Source organism: Zingiber officinale, chromosome 7A (assembly GCF_018446385.1).
Source record: "Zingiber officinale cultivar Zhangliang chromosome 7A, Zo_v1.1, whole genome shotgun sequence".
NCBI lineage: Eukaryota > Viridiplantae > Streptophyta > Magnoliopsida > Zingiberales > Zingiberaceae > Zingiber > Zingiber officinale.
This window is the reverse complement of record NC_055998.1, coordinates 124,176,149-124,195,391: the sequence shown is the minus strand read 5'-3', so window position 1 is coordinate 124,195,391 and position 19,243 is coordinate 124,176,149. Positions and strand designations below refer to the sequence as shown.

Genomic DNA, 19,243 nt, shown 5'->3' with positions numbered 1-19,243 from the left:
TCGATGAAACCTCCTATTACATTACTTTCAGAGAAAGATTTAGCATATCTGAATTGGTTAGGACTTGGGAGCTAGCCAGGGCCTCTCTTTCGCTAGCTGTTCCATATTGTCACATCTTAATTCCTATTGCAACAAGTATATATACAATATAGGTCTTGAGACAATAAAGTAGCTTCTGTTCACCTCTTAATCGGCAATCATCTCCTCTAAACACGCCACGAGAAGCTCCACCTGCGATCTATTCTAATCAAATCTCTCCTGTTGCCGCACCTCCTTTAGCCAACAAGCTCACCAAAAAGCAATTTAAAGTTGCCATTTCTTTTCAGGCCTAACAAAGCACCTTTCTCAAGAACCACATCGATCACGGTCTTGCTTTCTCGTTTCTTATGACATAAAGCACCAACCTCCTGTCCTTCGACCGGGTCTTTATCTAACGCACGCTCATAAAGCGTGTCCATGCACTTGATCCCTATAAAAGGGGCCTCCGAGTCTCGCCGAGCTGTGCAGGGACACAGGATGATCAGGCTGAGGGCCAAGAAGCTCTTCAAGAGAAGTAGTAGTTCTAAGGCGAGTAGCGGCGGCGGCGGCGGAGATATCCAGTGGGAGGTGCGGCCGGGGGGCATGCTGGTCCAGAAGAGAGAATGCGGAGAGGGAGGCGTGGAGATGGTCACAGTGAGGATCTCTACCGGCTCGAATTTGCATGACATATCCATCGGAGCTACTGCCACTTTTGGTATCTGTACATTTGCTTTAATTAATCTCGATCGAGCATCTGAATCTGTCTCTCCGATCCGGCTAACGTTGCGATTTCGCAGGAGAGTTGAAGATGGTGGTGGCGATGGTGAGCGGGTTGGAGCCGGAGGAGCAGAGGCTGCTGTTCAAGGGGAAGGAGAGGGATGATGCTGATCATCTTCATATGGTGGGTGTGAGGGACAAGGACAAGGTGCTGCTTCTGGAGGACCCTGCGATCAAGGAAAGGAAGCTGAGGGCCATGGCAATGGCACGACCCGGGAGCCAAGTGATGAGCAGCGGATGCCACACCATTATTGAGGTGTAGCGGAAGCTTGATTTCTTTCCCTTTTTCAACGTATAGAGAGAACGAAGAAGAAGCAGAACCTCCTCTTCTTTTTATGCATGGTGGGATGGTAAAGCAGCTTCCAACGGCTGAGATTCAATGAAGCTCAATCGGATGGTCAAAATGGCATCCTCATCTAATTTGTGTTCCGAGAGAAGCTGATTAAAAGGCTTGAGAGTTGCATTCCTGAGTATTTTAATGAGATGGAATGGAAATTTCTCTGTTCTTGCTTGTTTGTGGTTGATGATCTTTAATTTTACTTTTGAATGATCCTAAAAATCTAGTTCAGGTGGTTAAGTATAGATTAATTGTGAAATTTATCCAGATAATATGATTCTGTATTTTTCACTCTAGAAATTTAAACTAGATATTAAATTAGTATTCCTTTAGATATTAAATTAGTATTCCTTTCCTTTAAAGAAAAAATATGTCACATAATTATTATATTAAAATGTCTCTTTTATTAAATTATTTTTATATTTATTTTAACATTAACACTATAAGTAATATTATCCATCTATTCATATTTATTTTTCATATTCAAAATTTATTTTAACATTTTATAGATTTTTTTTTTACTAAAATCTACTCATTAAAATATTCAAAGTATTGAAGGTGACTATAATATGTGAATGTTATAATACCATTTACATCGACTATGATAGGATATTTAGGTTATCATCCAGATATTTATGATTCGAGTCCTAACTATAATAAATTTACAGAAATTTATTCTCTAAATAAGACACGTAACTAAAGGATACTGGGCTCCTGGGCTACCCGCTGCAAACGTTTCCCGATTTATCCTGGTGACTAATGGAAAATTTTCGTGGGGTCGAATCGATCATTCCATACTCGACGTTATTCAGCCCGATTAATCATTTTTTTATTATAATATAAATTTAAACCGTTGTACTTTATCACCCCGTATAATACTTATTATAATGTAAATTAAACCTCTTACTTAATTCAGGTAGCATTGTTAATTACATGAGTTTTTGTTATTAGTTGTCAATCAAGAAGAATGCCATCTGAATTTTATCGAGAAGAATATTAATTATTATATTTAAATATATGATTAATTTTATATTTTTGAAAAACTATGGATTATATCTCAAGTGTGAAGAATCAAATAAACATATGCAAAAAGTTAAATTATTTCAAAATTAGAAAATAAGCATACATTGAGTTACTAATTGTGTCACTTTAAATCATTGAAACACTCAAGTCGATATATTCAATGCATTTTCCCGTATTATAATCTATATTATTATTTTTAATTTATTAATTTAGTGATATTTTTATAAGTTTGCTTAATTTTTATAATAAAATTTACATATCTTTGCTTTTTATTATATTTTTTAAAAATTTGCACTTTATATATATATTTTTTTAAAGCTCATAATTCATAAATTTAAGCACGTTAAATTGATCATATGACTAATTAAAAATTCTTTTGGGCAATGATAGATTTATATGGTAAATTTGGTGGAAAAAAAATTATGCTGGAGCATTTTTTTTTTTAAGATAAACTAAAAAAAAATCCATTTAATAGTAAAAATGCTCGTTTATTATTATTATATTATTTTACCAATTTTATTTTTTTTTCAAAATCAAATCGATACATGCCATTTTAAAAAAATGTCCAATTAAATTTCTGATACTCAGTCTTCGATTTGGCGATCGAATCTCCGGCGAGCTCACTCGTCGTTAATCCACCCGGCGTAAAAAGAGAAATGGCGGATGAATGGCTCTATGCTTTAGTGAATCTACCCTGAAGTTCGACCTGATTCTTCCACTCAACGCAAAAGGTGGATCAACAGCAATTCTAGTACCCAAAATGCCCAAATCTTCGGCAATATCATCGTTCCGATCCAACTCGATCGTCGAATCCGAAGGATACAGCTCCTGTCGAAACCGGAGGGCTTTTCCTGGAGTTCTGCGTTGTTGGGGTACCAAATAAAGGCGATAGTTTCCTCACTAGTTTCTTTAGAGTGAGGCGGAGGAGTGACTGGAGAAAGAGGGCATGGCTTCTTGGAATTCCCTCCCTCTGGACGTAACTTATCAGATCTTCGGATGGATCGCCTTCGTCTCCTGGTCCATAAGCTTCTACCCTCAGGTCATTCTCAATTTCAGGAGGAAAAGGTTCGATTTTATTTCTTTCTAAGTTACCTTTTTTTTACTTCAATCTCGATTTTTTTTTCTTTTTGGAATTGTTGGTTTTGATGGGTTTTAATGATTGTGGTGGGATTTTGGTTTGGATAGTGGACTGATTTCGTTGTTGATTTTAGCGTGGTAGGGTTGAACTTCGATTTCCTGGTTTTCAACATCACGAAGCACTCATCGTACCTTATTTACAATGCGGCCTTGTTCTTCAGTCCTGCCGTCCAGAGGCAATACCGTGAGAAGTATGGTTCCGATGAGGTTGGTATTTTTTTATCAGAATAAAACCATTGTTGATCTCGGTTAGGTGAATCTGTTCATGTTATTCTGGAAAGGCATTTGCTTCTAAGGACTGCTGAAAGGGTGGTGGATAAGTTAAAGGATGGATGGATAAACAAATAGATAGAGTTTGTTTTATGACTTTATCCTTCCATCCGTTCCGTTGGAAAGGATGAATGGATGAAATGTTCCATCCATTTAGTCATCCTTTCACTTGTTGAAGATAAGTTGAAGAAAGACTAATTAAAATTTGATTAAAGAAAGACAAATAATGGCCTTTTCAGTATAAGTTGTATCCTCTCCTCTTTCTCATTTCATCCAACTAACTTCCATACATTACTTTATGATCAATATGTTGGTTTATCCTTCCATCCTTCAACTTATGTGTACAAAAAAATAAGCTCCATATGTTCCAATGCTTCAGTCATCGATAATTTTATTGAAGATGAATGAATAGATTAAACTGCCTTCACTTGTGTTTGTTAAAATCCAAGAAAACTTCCTATTCTTGTCTGATGTCTTACTCAATTTCGACGCTTCATTCTTGATATATTGTATTTTGTTTTTAAAAAATTAAGAAAAATTATGAAGACTTTAAAAACATATGTAGGAAGTATGTGCTCTAGTCACCTCATTAGGCATATGTGGTTCATATATATATATATATATATATATATATTAAAAATTGCACTTAACCATCCACTATATAGTACTCCAGATTAATCAACCTAATTAGACATTGTAAACAAAAATACATCTATTACTTGTGTTTAAGGGGGGAAAGGAAGAGTGTTGAGGGAGGGAAGATGGGAAGGAAACGACGGGGGAGGGATTTCCTTTGTTTTGTCTACTTCAAAAGAGAGGAAAGGAGAGGAAAGAAAAGGAAATGTGAGAAAATGACAACTTTCACCCTTTGATTTTGTCATTCTGATACACGCAAGCTTAAATGAATTTTTTTTCAATGTTTTTTCCACTCTTTCTATCTGCTTCACCCACTTTTGGAAGAACCAAAAGTGTAAAAACATAGAGTGAAATTGTTCCTTTCTTTTTCTTCACTTTATATTTTTCTAAATAAACAAGAGAAATGGTTGTTTTCGGTCTTCCCTCTATTTGGGCTTCCATCCTCTTAAGTATAAATGAGATAAATGATCGCTTTACCATAACAACCTCACTTCTTGTGCAGGGTTGGGATGAGAAGTTAAATCCCTATCCCAATTCATATTGCCATTCCTAATCATTCATGCTTTGTCAAAAGCATAGTGTTACACTTTGGGTGAGATTAGAATGGGTATTACCCCTCCGGTTAGATTATTATTATTTTTTGAACTATTATTGATTACACATTAACTAACTTTTTTATCACGTGGACTGCTAGTATCATTCTAATTGAAAGTGGGGTGAAATCATGTTAATGTGATAAAAGCAGCTGTTTGGTATTTTGTGTTGTTTATTTTGTTACTCTAACAAAGTTCTTTATCCTAGCAAAAGATGATTCCTAGAAAAAGGAAAATACCATATTTCACTTGCATGGATTTCAGATGATTCCTGTAGCTGCAAATGATGTGGCTTTTTCTATACATGCTGTGGCACTTACAGCTTTCACACTGTTCCAAGTGTTGATCTATGATGTAAGTATTCCTTTCATGCACGAAAAGCTGCAGTTTCAGCCTGAACAATATATACCATAATTTTCCTTTTCCCTTATTTTTTTATTTCTAATCTACACAGCGTGGAAACCAGAAGGTCTCTAAGACTTGCATTGGGATTACTGTAATCGTCTTGCTTTCTGCACTGGTTTGTCTGATCTTAGCTTGGCCAAAACATTCTTGGCTATGGCTTGTCTCTGTATTCAAGTAATACTTTGTTCTCTTATGAAAAAGTAGTATTAAGATCATCAATCCATAGAGCTAATTTTATTTTCCTGTCACATTTGGAGCTTGTAGTTATTTTATCTGATTCTAATTCTTTTCTTTATTTACTAATTAGTACACTACAAGTTTGCATGACGGCAATCAAGTATATCCCACAGGTACAGATGCTATCTTTGCTTCTAAGATTTGATTAATCACATGTCATTACGCCTTGGTTAAATAAGACCTCTCTAAAATAGAAAATTTGGATAAGCAGACATGAACAGCCTGAAACCAAAAGAGAGTAATATCCTTTTGAATTCATTATAGTGGGTGGTACACATTTGCTCTGAAATGTCTGAGCTGGTCAATCATATTTGGGGATTTGTTATAATGGAGCAGATTACCCCACATGTAGCTTTTATTTTGCAAATCAAGCAAGTCATATTTGATATCTGAGTTGTTCAATGAAGCAGGATGGGAATCTTTGCCATTATTTTCACAATAACCAACTTTATCATCTCTCCTAAGTAGTAAAAGGATCAGTACTTTTGACATTATTAATTAGTGACAATTTCACCAATAATAAATCTTTCAGGAGTTGATAGTATCTGCCACTTCATCTCTTATTTTGTATCAATCTGCCTCAACAACATCTGTGAGTTACATTAAATGAGCTCGGTATCAACCTATGTAGTATGCTGAAGTCCCCTGTCTATAGCCTGTCCTTGTCACCAATTTTTAAATTATATTCAAGAAACTAGATGATTGAAATCTTCCATGTGCTTATTATGTGATACCCCAGTATCATTAAATTAGATAAGGCTTAGGTAAAAAAGATGTCCAAGAACACATACAACCTGCAAATGGGTACTCATAGTACACCAGCATACATATAAATTAGCTTCATGAATTATATCTTGAATCGAAGGATCCTAATCAACTGAGATAAAGAAAAATTAGTGAAAGAAATAAGAAAGCCATTAAAGTAGAAATAAATACACTGTCTTGAACATGGAAAACACCTTTGTAATACATGATGTATTGATGTGTCATGTTATATAACAAAGCTGGTCATATTTTTTCACTCCTTACACTATCTTTTAGGATTTTAGATTGGTGGAATTCCTGATACCTTGTTTCCCTCCCATCTTGCTCTTTGACACTGCTAACCTAATTGCTAGGCATTTATGAACTTCCAACGCAAGAGCACAGTTGGTTGGAGTATTGGCAATATCCTGCTTGATTTAGTTGGAGGCGTGCTGAACTTTGCTCAGTTGGGTATCCAATCCATAGATCAAAGTGAGTAACTGGTTTTTATTGCGACAGAACCTATCCTTCGTACACTGGTTTTGATATTTTCCTGTCATGTACATAATTTTCCTGCAGAGACACTAGTTAACTTCTATGGTAATATCGGGAAGACACTACTTTCGGTGGTAAGTAATTGTCTTCTGCCATTCTGTTTCTTAATGCATGGAGGCATTGGGTTAATCACACTAGATTTTCCTGATGTTCTAAGTTATTCAGTATTCTTAAAACCAGACAGTTCAACAAGTTAAACCAGGAACAATGAAAGCAATGAAAGCATTCCGTTTGAATCTGTCAAAATTTGCAAAGTATATTTCTTTTTTCTGTTGTAAAAGCCTTTCCTCTGTTCCTAATGTGGCAGTAAATTTATTACGGAAATCACCCTATTATCCACTAGTCTCAAAATTACTGTTTCTTTTTTAATATTCTTCAGATCTATTTTTCTGCTCAAATTTCCTAACTTTTTTTTATTTGGTTTAATTCTGCAGGAAGTTGTACTCTTTGATGTCCTCTTCATTTTGCAGCACTATGTATTCTACCTCGTGAAGAACGACGGCAACACAACCACACCGGAAGGGAATGTAACTTCCCTTATTGACCCAGATGATGAGAAACCTGAGTTGAAAAACGTATAGGGGAATAGCATCAATAAATAAATAAATAAGTGTGTGTGTGTGTGTGTCAGATCTATAGATTTCGTGATAGAAATAGAAGCAGAAAGTATTTACTTGTTGACGGTAATAGATACTAAATCTATTCAACGTTTTCAATTATTACGGCTGACCAATCACAAACCGATCGTACATGGGAACGATAGATTTCCTACTTTAAATATAGTAAGTTCGTTGAAAGAAACTATCAAAAGAAATGTTATGTTATTATTATTGACGAGTAAGTTGTTATGGATGAAACTTCTAAAGCTCAAAATCGTCAGGTTTACTAAACGTGGGAAATGATTTTATGTATTCTAATTCTATTTTACCTTAAGCAAATCATCTATTAAATTAAGTAACTTGGTATTAGTTGAGTGGTTAATCCCCTACATAGCTCCTTGAGGCTAACGTTAAAAACTATTTTTTTCCTACGTACTTTTTGTATGTCTACGTAAACTAGTTAGATGCAACAAAATTTATCATTAGATCATAGCCATCCATTTGGTTAAGATGTTAAAGCTTCATTTGATACTAATTATTATATCAAGTAAGTCCGACTTAGGGGAACAAATACACAATGTCCAAATCGAATTAGGTTGGGTATAATAAAGTGGAGCTTTGAACTCATCGCCCTTCACAATTAGATTTAATCTTAGTAATTTTGAATTGTGCTTTAATTAGTTTAATTAAAGCTAGAAATCTTACGGCTCTCGAGCTGATCAAGAGGAAAGAAAAAACACTTTTCTTCCTTGACTATCTTTATTTTTTCTCACTTATTTTTTCTGAGTTGAGATCCTCTATCTCAAAATGATATATTCCTGTGTCTTTTTATCGATCGGACGGATTAAATCATATCTCAAGGATGCAGTACACATCACGAGAATATCATGACCGTCCGATCTACGAGGAGACACGGAGACACGTCATTTTCGGGACAGAGGATCTCAACTCATTTTTTCCTATCTCCCATCAAATCCGATAACTCCTCTTCAACGTGTCAGCCTTGAGCCTCAGGTTAAAGTTATAGTACGTCTTCACGTGGTTCTATCTAGGGATGTAAAGTTTTTGAACCGTCTCGATAAATATTTGATTTGTATTTAAACTTATCAAATTCGAGCTGAACTCGAACATATTCAAACTTTTTTTCGAATCAAACTCGAGTCTAAATTATTTAATTCGATAGTTCGCGAGCCACTCGTAAATCTTAATATTTTATTAATATAATATAATTATACATTAAATAAATAAATTTTGAATCTTGGACTACTTATTTCTGAGTGATAATTTGAATAGCTCACGAACATATTTGAATCTTTCGAACTGAATTCAAACCCGAGCTCTAATTCAAATCGAACTAAAAATTTTAAACTTTTCGAACTTCAAATCGAGCTCAAGCTCAAATATAACTAATTAGAACCGAATTTAAATCTTAGATTTTTTTTCTATATTCGATTACACTCCTAGTTCTGCCCTTAACAGTAACGAAATGAAATAGATAAATGTTAATATCACAATTTACCCCTTAATGCTACCACTATTACCATGTATAAGGAGCGAATAGGTATATAGGATTCTCAAAGGTCTTGTCCCTTCGCTCTATTATAATTGTCGTATCGCACTTGAGCTCTGAGGTTGGACTCGACCTGGATGGATGTGACTCGGGCTGATTCAGGTTGAGCTCGGCTATGAGTCAGCTGGTTTGATTTGAGTTCGGCGGCTGACTTGATTCGAGTGCGTTGCCCAAAGTCCTAAAGCCTGATTAATTGAAACTGGAATTAGTTACTCGGATCAAATTCTGGACCTATCACGTGGACCCTGTTATTTTGTCACATCAATATATTTTCAATTAGTTACTCCAAATATATGAAGATGGATCCTCTCGTACTGTCTATCCGTAGAAATTCAGCAGATAGAAATTATTAAATCCCTTTCATAGTGCAGTGGACCAGAGTAAGCGGAGGATCCCGCTCCAAATATCTGAGCATGCGTAGGCGTGGGCCTCGAATTCGGACACCTGCAAAGAAACACACTTAATTTAATGAATCAGTACCATTGCAACCGTATTTATTCGTCCATGGCTTTGCGTAAGGAGACATGATACTCAAAGTAGGCAACGTGATGCATGCATGCATGCATGGGCAAGCTGGTCGATTGAATTTACATAGTTTGGTTTGGAAAATTTTAAATTAAAATCAAACTGAAATCATTCGGTTTAAAACTAGATTGATATATGAATTAAGTGAATAAAAATTTATCATTTGAGATTGAGGGATTGAATCTCAGGATTAAGGAAGCATAAATATCTATACTCCATATAATTCATCCCTATATCTATTTGCCACTTTAGTCATCATAATTTATTTTTTTTATGTTAATTTTAGGATGAATTAACTGGATACTGGGACAAACACTTCGCCTTTTGTTACTAGATTGATATATGAATTAATTTGTTTCTCTATTTTAATACATCATGATTTTATTAATCAATATTCAATGAAATATATCGTATGCAATCAAGATATATATATCTTGAGGTTGTTGTGCCTTAATGCCACCAAGATATATATATCTTGAAGTTTTGTGTTCTCTCATATCTAAACTTTCATAGCCCTTTCACTTTCATTCCACTATTCACAATTTGAGAAACATTTATTATTGTTAGTTAATATAATAAACACACACTTGCAATTTGAGAAGCAATTAGTTATATATCACTATCAATGTAGATTAATTAAAAATATTAAATCATGGGTGCAGTAAGTGATTGAGGTATGAGATATTGTCACACAAGGTTTTAGGATTAAAATTCGGTGCGTTTGAACATATTTTTTCTTATGCCTAGGTCACTCACACTAATAGTTAGTAGTCATCCTTAATTTACTTTTTAAAGATACTGAGATGAGCCAATCGCGAGGTATCTTTTTATATATATATATACACACACGGAATTGTGTTCAAGGGGCATGGAATTAATCCGCATCTAGATTTGTTTTTTATTTTTTATTTTTTATTTTAGCTCGAGGCGCTTGATTAAATCGATTCCTTTTTAATTTTTTTTGGATTTTTAAAAATTAAAATTTCTTAAATTTTAAATCCGAAATATCCTAAATACATATATTATAAAAAATTTTATATCAAATACTATAATCCAATAGGTAAGCCTGAACTCTAAAAAAAAATTTTATTAACTTAAACTCATTACAACCCAATATCTAAATTTTAAAATCTTAAATCATAAATACATATAATATACCTGTGAGCATCTAAAATTTTTAATCTTGAATACTATAACCCAAAAGGGAAGCATAAACCCTAGAGGAAAAATCTTATTAACTTAAACTCATTATAACCCAACTTTTAAATCTTAAAATTTTGAATGCTAAATACATATAATATACCCAAAATAAAATAAAAATACTGAATGAGTCTAGGTGTTTGGACCATGTCACCCATGGCCACTTAGATCCAAGCACCTCGAGTAAGTCCGGACGAATCCACACACGAAGGATATATATATATATAGGACCAGCTGAGCGAAGGTCGAGTCTGTTTAAGCTTTCCGACTCAATGAAGAGGTCGAGCGAAGGTCGAGTCTCCACCTACAGTTCTCTCATCTGAGCGAGCGATACCTCCGAGTGATAGCCGGTTGGAACACTTGGAGGGCTCGATCAAATTATCATTTAAATATATCGTGGCCTCATTAATCCAACGACCTCATATTAGCTTTTTGATATCTTGTGCCATGAAGGACAAAGAACAATATTCTACATGTAAGTTATGCATGTGAAGTTTTCTATCTTACAAACACTTAAATTGTGGGTCCATTTTAGGAAATGTGTCGAAGTATCTTTATGGTATATCCTTTTTTAGAAATTTTTTGAGATTTGTGCATAAACCTTGACACTATAAAAAGGAATTTCCATATACCGATGGAAGTATGCGATGCTACATATTTTTACACGCTTGTAGCTATTGTTCAATCTATTATTCATGCATCTACTCGATTACTGACTTGAACGTCAAAGGGCCAATTGTAATACCCCGATTCTGAGATTCTGGTTAAGTATGACTTAAAAGGTTAGATGGAACTATTCATATCATCAAGGTGCACCTTCTTTTTCGGAAGCCCAAACTTAAGAATTTCAAAATTAAACGTGCTTGGCTTGGAGAAATCTGAGGATGGGTGATCTCCTGTGAAGTTTTCCAGAGGTGCGTGCGAGTGAGGACAAAGTACGCTGAAAGGACCTCCGGTGGTCTGTGGAGCTAGTCGTCAAACTGGTGACAATTCTGATGATATTCCTGATTCAGTCCGAGTGGAACCCGCCTAGATTAGGGCGTTACATCAATAACAAAGACTTCTTCTACTAATACTCTTTGTGATACGTGTGTGTATATATAAAAGCTAAACATGCCCGTGTATTTTCTAGCACAACGAAAAAAAAATGATGTCAGAATGTTCATAAAATGATCGATATTAACGATGATGTATGAGCGAGGAGTTAAAGTGTCGACTTATATAGGGTTGGTATTTGACAGAAGAGAAAGAAAGATGGAGACGTGCACACACTTAAAATTTATTATCGAGTTTAATTAAACTGCAATGGTACATGGTTTTGAAAATGAAAGACAGGCCATGGTTTTTATATGTGAATATGTGATCATATTTACAAGATTTACTTCTTAAAATAATTATTCAAACGTTTAAGATTGAATATAATGTAAGAGCAAGGGAGGACTATTACTATGAAAACGCGAACTTCATGTTTGGTGAATGTTCAATGTTTCAATATTTTTATATCATGCTTAGTAGACTTTGATGAGTTGATTAGCTAGCTAGTGACGAAGTCAAATAAAAAAGACATTCCAATGCACGAGGAAGGATAGAATCACATTACATTTATTATACACAATCTTATCTTATATTTTGTAAGAAATTATTTTCACGACTTGAACTTATAATCTTAAAATCATATGATAACAATTTTATTATTGTGCTAAGCTGTCCTTCTAATGAAAAAGCAAAATTAGAAATTTAAATTTCTCTATTTTGATCCGAAACCTAAGCTTCTCTTTGAAATATAAATTGAGTGAAACACATCACGGAAAGGTTAAAGAGGAAATATATAAGAGAGATTGTGAGTCCTTGATTGGAAACATGCAATAATTAGATTGAACTGGTTGACCAGTTCATGAGTAAAAGAAGCATTTGATTCATGTAGTTTAAATGTGATAAAAAAAAATAAAATAGATATCTCGATGAAAGATTTGACACATAATAAAATAATTAAATGCATTAATTTTGTTTGAATATTCATAAGGTTTGCCCTATTTAATTTGTTTGAACTTAGCTTGTCTACTATACTAGAGTAATTTGCTTGGTTATTTTTTTTAAATAAATACTTTCTAAAAATAAATAACTCAATAATTTTTTAATCAAAATTCAAAAGTAGTTTATAAAAACGATAAATTAGAGAAAAATCCTTAATCATAATCACAACTTTACATGCAGTCCCCAATCACAAAAAACTTTGTTTCCATTCCCTGAATATAAAGTATTACTTGTTTCAACTCTCTCATGTAAATATTGTTACCTAAATTGTCCCTCAGATTTTTTAGGTATAAAAAGTCTAAAAACGAGTATATTTTCGGTTAAATTCAACACTTTACACTAGAATCCAATACTTTATACTAGAATCGAGTATATTTTCTATCAAAATTAACTCTCATATTTTTTTTGGTATAAATAGTATAAAAATAAATATAATTCCTACTAAATTCAGTACATTAATACATGAAAAAAGTTTGATAATTTACTTAGAAGTGTAAAATAATGCTGGTAAGTATATAATAAAATTTAGCTTTATTTTAGAAGTAATATGATAAAGTTAAGTTGTAAGAAGAATAAAAGTATAAAACAATAAATTAATCTATCCAGTAGTATTTTGTCTCTTGTATTTTAAAAATAATAATTAACCCCTTTAAAAAAAGTTTATAAAAGGTAATTATGTCCTTATCTTTATGATATTTTTTTGATAATTTCAAGAGAAAAAATTATATTAAATTTATTAATAATTTAAGTCTACTTCTGTTTCTTCTGTTGATAATCAAACTAATTCTAGATAGTTCAATACTCTAATTTATATTTTCACGATGTGCATGACTGATAGTTTACTAATTAAAATCAATAAATTGTATGCAACCTCTAACAATATATAAACATATAAAGATTAATACTCAATTATATAAATAAAATAAAATTAATTATTTTAAAAAATATATTTTCATCGCCCCGACTAGCAACTTTTGAATACAATGTATAATAATTATTCTCTTCACTTCCCCCTAAATTTAAAATTTTAGATCCGTCCCTGCCCACGATTATATAAGATTTTACGAAAATATGCGAAGGTATAATTTCCTTTTTTTTAAGTGAAGATATATTTTCTTCGTTTTCTTCGAGCTCTTTTGTTTTCTCATGCATGCACGCAAGTTTTACATCTTAGTTCATCACTGATTTGACCGTCAAAGAGGGTATCACTAATAATGTCAACTCTCAGCTGACAAACTTTACTTTGCAGGATACCAAAAGCGGACACACTGACAAATCGACATCAACCATAGATCCGAGCGAGCGACGAAGGGCACAATCACTGGATGCTTCTATATTTTTTGATGTCCTTTTATGTTTATTTTTCTCCCTGTGTACACTGATCTTGTCCGAAATCTGAGTCAGACAAGGGACGGGTGAGCTATTGCGGACACTGACGGAGGGGTTACTCAGATGCCTTTTCGTACGTGCTTCTAAAAATGGACTCCCGCGTGGTGTTGATGGATGACGATGACTGCGCCGGCAGTACCTGAGCTCTGCGCACACTCAGACAGGCACACGAGTGTTAGAGGTCAGAAACTAGGGAAAAAGTCCCCGGAGCAGGTCCTTCGACGCTCAAGTCATGTACTTTTTCCCTAGGAGAACAGTGTACGAAGAAGAAAAGTAGAAGACAAGTGCAAATGTACGAGAGAGCGTACCTTTGTGAGGAAGGGGTCCTCCCTTTTTATATGACATTGCGTACCTTCTGGAGCCTGACCGATGTTAGAGAATATCGGGTGTCAGGCCTTGTCGGGTGAGGGAGGATACGTGACATCCTCCTATGGCCTAAAGGAAGGTTCCATTCGCAGGTGACTGCCGACCGTAGGAATATTCCTTGACACTTTGCAGTTATTCTCTGACAGGTGATTACGATTCTCTGATCTTGTTGTCTTATAACGCTTTCTGTCCCGACCATGAAGGAATAGGGCAACCCTAGATGACCAGCCGGGTATAATACCTGGTCCAGACCTGGGAAGGCCGAGGTTGTCAAAAGATAGTCCCGGCGCTGGCCAGGAGTTGGCTGACCGAGAGCTTTAACTTACTGGGAGCATCAGGTTTACGCATCGCCAGGGCGTGAGGGGCCAACCCATCAAATCCTGGTCAGGTGTCATCCGCCTGTCTACCCAGGTGTTTCAGGTTTGGAATCCCAGTCTGTTGGAACTCGGTCAGGAATCAGGTTGTTGACATCGTTCCCGACCTGTTGACTGTCATGTCTTTTTGACTTCTGACTGTCACGTACATTTGATTTCTGTTTGTCACGTCTCCTTGACCTTTGGCTGCCACATCCTCTTGACTTCTGACTGCCGCATCTTTATCCGACCCCATTATCATACACGTATCATACACCATCTATTTAACTAATCAATAATTAAAAAGCCAACCTCGAAAACATATGTAATTATTTTTCATATAATTCAATATGTTTTTTCTCTTTTAATATTATCAAAAAAAAATAAATCAAAAGCATAAGGACATAATTGTTTTTTTTTATTTTATTCACATTTGACTTTGGTCTAAGGGGGTTAAGTATTATATTTTAAATACAAGGGTAAAATGGTACTTGACAGAAATGTGGTACTTGATAGAAAATAGAAGAAGGGTTTAAAAGTATTTTTCCATTTATTAAAGGGTATATCTAATTTTCAAAATATCTTCCGTTGAAGTCATTAGCCAATTAAGTGCTAGAATTGACCAGACAATCGAATTTAAGTAACTTTAGTCAATTAAACATTATTCTAATTGATTGATTACTGTCAAACATATTCAGAGTGTTTGACAATTGTATAAAAGACTAAAAAAAAATATATGCTATCGCAAGAGAACCTTAAGAATGCAATAATATAATATTAATTTAGCACGAATTTGAGGCTTATGATTATTAAATACTTTTTGTTAAACATACATATTTAATGACTCTAAAGTTTAAAATATGAAAAATGAGTATGGACAAATTTACGAAAATTTCAAAAGTACAATATATAATCTCATTTGATATATATGAATTACATTCGAAGTCTTTAGCTTCAATTGAAATTACTTCAAAGGTGTTTAATAAAAAGTGTTAAACAACAGTCAACAAGCTTGCTAGTCATAACTCATATTAGGCCATCTCAAGATTTAGTACAATATAAATACTATATTGCAAATTTAGTTATCCCATCTCAAATTTAATCATATGCATATATATGTAATTTACTAATGAAACTCAGTATGCACCTTCACTCGATCATTCTCCTATCAAATATTCTAGGGTTTAGTGGGTGCCTCCTGCTTCAGTTATATCTTTAGGGACTGCACCATGTTACTTACTTGCATGGCGGCGTCTAGCCATCTCCACAATATCAAATCCAACCTTGGCTCTTCCAGAAACCTCCTCGCCATTGTCGTGAAAACCTCCATCACTCCATGGACGCCATCATCACTCCATGGGTTATTCACCTGCACCACCTTCTTCTTCTTCATCTTTTTCTTCTCCATCGTCAGTTGTGGGCATTTGAGAAGATTCAAATACGCTTCCATGTCATGCACGCACATCGGGTAATTCCACACGTCGAAGAAATCCAGAGCCACCTCCACCCCGAAGTGAGTGTAGTACGCGCCGGCGCCGGCGCCCCACGGCAGCTTACTCGCTGAGCCCTCGTTCAGGAACATTCCCGGTAGCTTCGTCACCGGGTCGTTGGCGTTGGCCACCCGCAGCACCTTGAGCCCCAGCTCCTCACACCGCCGCCGGAAGCCGGCGTTCCCCACCCGCGGCCCACCGTAGGAGTAGACCGTCACCGGCACCTGCTCCCCCGCTCTCCGGTTCAACCCCAGTTCCACCAGGTCGTATCCCAGAAGCACCGCCAAGGCGCTCCCCATGCTGTGCCCGGCCAGCGTCACGCTCACCTCCTCCTCCTCCTTGTACTCCCCCATCAGCCGCGACACCTCCGCCAGCAGCTGCTCCCGGCAGCTACCCCCGTTGAACCGGCTGCCGGACTCATCCGACGTGTAGAGGCTCAGGAACCCGGACTCGACCCGGACCTCCGGCCGCGGCTCGGTCGGGTCGAGCCGGGCAGACTCCAGCGCACTCATCAAGTTGGCGAGCCACTCCGCGTGGGTGACCGTCCCGCGGAAGCACACCAGCACGTCGCGGCGGCCGAGACGGCGGACCGCTTGGTCCGAGGCGACCGCCACGTACCCGATCCACCGGCTGCAGCCGGTGGCCGCCGGGGTGGCGTACACGTAACGGGTGACGACGTAGCCGGATTCGGGCAGGCCCACCTCGCGGAGCAGGCTCCGCTTGCCGTACATGCAGTTGAGGTAGCGGGCGGACGCCGGGTCGAGGTCGAAGCCTCTGTAACACGCCGCCACCAGCTCGCCGTAACGGACGATCTCGTCGCGGAGGAGCGGACTCAGCGGCTCCACCATCCCGACCCAGTCGCCCTCCCCCTGGATCTCTCGCCACGCCTCGGACAACGACGTCGCCCTCGCTGCAGGCGCCGGAGGCGTGGTCACCGCCACGACCTCCCTCTTAATCCTCGTCGACTTGATGGCGGCAGTCGAAGACGACGCTGATAGTTGAGCAAGAGCCCGCGGTCTGACGCTGGGTGGGGGCGCGAAGGAGGGGGGCGGAAGGCGGGGAGCAGCCATGATGGGGGCGCGAAGATCGGAGAGAGAGATCAGCTTAATTAACGGGCAACGAGGTCTGGAGCTGGTGGGTGAGAAATTATTCAAGTAGATATAGAACCGATTGCCGTGGGGGAAGAGGACAAGACCTTCAAACTTGAGAGAGTGAAAGTTTTAGCCGCAATACAAAGCATTTTTGTTTTTGTTTTTGTTTTTTTAAACGACGTTGTGTTTTTAGTGGTCGGTTAGTTAACTTAGTCAGGACCACGACAAACAACACATCAGCATCGTGGATTGTGAAACATGGTCCCATCTTATTATTTAATAATAATAATAATAATAATAATAATAATTATTATTATTATTATTATTGGTTATATCCGAAAACTGTAGATGTGATATTTCTGCTGACTGTCTGCAGACTTCGTCCTGACCTGCAACACAAATTACGTCAATGTCGAACTAGGGAAGGGGTCCTCGGCGTTGGCCCTCCGACGCTCAAGTCATGTCACCGGCAATAAAGTAGAAGGCGGTGCAGTAACAAGCACGAACAGTAGCACCAGTAATGTCTATTGTGTACTTTCGCCAATGTTTGGACCCCCCTTTATATAGAGCTCTGGTAGCGCGTGCGCACGCTCCCCAAGGTAAGCATGCTTCCCAAATCTTTTCCTAAAAAGACTTGTAATAAAATGTCCTTGATACAATACCTTAACAGACCGAGTTTATTTTTGAAGTGATAGTGGAAGATTTCGCCGTACGATCTTCTGATTGACAATGCCCAGTGTCAGCGGCACTAACTCCCAAAAGGATGTCGAGGGATAACACAACGAGATAGTCGCTAGACTGAGTGAGATAGTCGCTCGACCGAGACTTCGTTGCATGTGTCGAGCCTTGTTGCCTGACTGAGAGGGGTAGTTGCTCGGCCCGACTTCTGCACATCGTCTCCTTCTCCGTCCGACGTCCAATACTCCATTGAGCGTCGGTAATTTGACACCTCTCCTGTGTCAAAGGCGAGATCGGACTGGAACCTTTTTCTCCCGATCGGGGCATGATCGTCCGACCGACCGATGATATCTAAACGTTGACCTGATCGGTCGATCGGACCGAAACCTTCTCCTCCCGGTCGGGGCATGATCGCCTGATCGATCGATGATATCTGAACATTGACCGCCTTGACTTTGATCTTCACCATGCCAGTTATCCACCGTGAGATGGGGCCCTTCTTACCACCAAATCAATAATAATATCAACTGTTATTTGATCTGAATTCTGGCAAAAAAATAAAAGAAATCTTGCAAACACTTATTATAGAATTCTTGCAAAAAAATAAATAAATAAATAAATAAACGGTGAAATTAACAGTGAGATAAAAAACAAAAACAAGGATGGAGTTTAATTATGTTGATAGAAGCCATTGAAGTTGGTGTTAAACGTGGGACGTAGAATTTTGACGGTGGTGGTCAGATAGTTCTCCGGCCATTCGCGTCGCTTTCGCTGAATTCTAACCCTCGCCGTGGACAGAGACGTACACGTTAACTTGTGTGTTTGAATTATTGTATCGTCTCTCTATGCTTCATGTTCCTTCACATAAATATTCTTAATTATTTCTCTTTTCTTTATATTTACACAAATATTAATTCACCAACGCAAAGAAAACAGCTTTTAACTACATATATATATATTTGTTCCTTTCCCTAGCTCAAGGCCTCGTTTTGCAAGTGCATGATCAGCTTGCTACACACTTATTTGTCACCCTCCGACGCCAATAATGCTGGATATGTATTGTCCCTGACCTACCCAGCAAGCTAATTGCATGCATGACGATCCACGTGAGAGAAATCGTCTGGACTGTGCTGATTTAATTGATCTCCAAGCCTGCAAGCCATAGATCGATACTGTCAGCGATCTCATCCTCAATCTAAGTCTAAGCTCTGTTTAA

General features: G+C 37.1%; 3 protein-coding genes across 3 annotated transcripts in view; 2 read left to right on the top strand and 1 right to left on the bottom strand.

Annotated features, from left to right (window-relative positions):
* Window positions 1-500: 500 nt before the first annotated feature.
* On the top strand, window positions 501-1,306 carry LOC122000455 (BAG family molecular chaperone regulator 1-like). The gene is made up of 2 exons (XM_042554854.1): window positions 501-733; window positions 816-1,306. The coding sequence occupies exons 1-2, from the start codon at window positions 517-519 to the stop codon at window positions 1,055-1,057; spliced, it is 459 nt and encodes a 152-aa protein (XP_042410788.1). The 5' UTR covers window positions 501-516; the 3' UTR covers window positions 1,058-1,306.
* Window positions 1,307-2,724: 1,418 nt separating this feature from the next.
* On the top strand, window positions 2,725-7,454 carry LOC122002363 (cystinosin homolog). The gene is made up of 8 exons (XM_042557508.1): window positions 2,725-3,220; window positions 3,367-3,499; window positions 5,056-5,145; window positions 5,246-5,370; window positions 5,504-5,546; window positions 6,552-6,669; window positions 6,757-6,806; window positions 7,167-7,454. The coding sequence occupies exons 1-8, from the start codon at window positions 3,102-3,104 to the stop codon at window positions 7,311-7,313; spliced, it is 825 nt and encodes a 274-aa protein (XP_042413442.1). The 5' UTR covers window positions 2,725-3,101; the 3' UTR covers window positions 7,314-7,454.
* A 1,807-nt stretch (window positions 7,455-9,261) lies between these two features.
* The window catches only part of LOC121999690 (phospholipase A1 EG1, chloroplastic/mitochondrial-like), a 39,674-nt gene continuing 29,692 nt past the window's right edge, over window positions 9,262-19,243 (bottom strand). The window contains exons 3-4 of the mRNA XM_042554336.1: window positions 16,009-17,460; window positions 9,262-9,345 (exon numbers count right to left, since the gene is read on the bottom strand). Of these exons, the coding sequence (XP_042410270.1) occupies window positions 9,262-9,345; window positions 16,009-17,460 (1,536 nt within the window). The remainder of the gene's footprint in view (window positions 9,346-16,008; window positions 17,461-19,243) is intronic.

Excerpts from the sequence above, each read along its gene's own strand:
- LOC122000455 (XM_042554854.1), top strand. The coding sequence starts at position 517 with ATGATCAGGCTGAGGGCCAAGAAGCTCTTCAAGAGAAGTAGTAGTTCT. Across the intron at positions 734-815 it reads CGGAGCTACTGCCACTTTTG|GAGAGTTGAAGATGGTGGTG; the intron begins GTATCTGTACAT and ends GCGATTTCGCAG.
- LOC122002363 (XM_042557508.1), top strand. The coding sequence starts at position 3,102 with ATGGCTTCTTGGAATTCCCTCCCTCTGGACGTAACTTATCAGATCTTC. Across the intron at positions 3,221-3,366 it reads CTCAATTTCAGGAGGAAAAG|CGTGGTAGGGTTGAACTTCG; the intron begins GTTCGATTTTAT and ends TGTTGATTTTAG. Across the intron at positions 5,146-5,245 it reads TCCAAGTGTTGATCTATGAT|CGTGGAAACCAGAAGGTCTC; the intron begins GTAAGTATTCCT and ends TAATCTACACAG.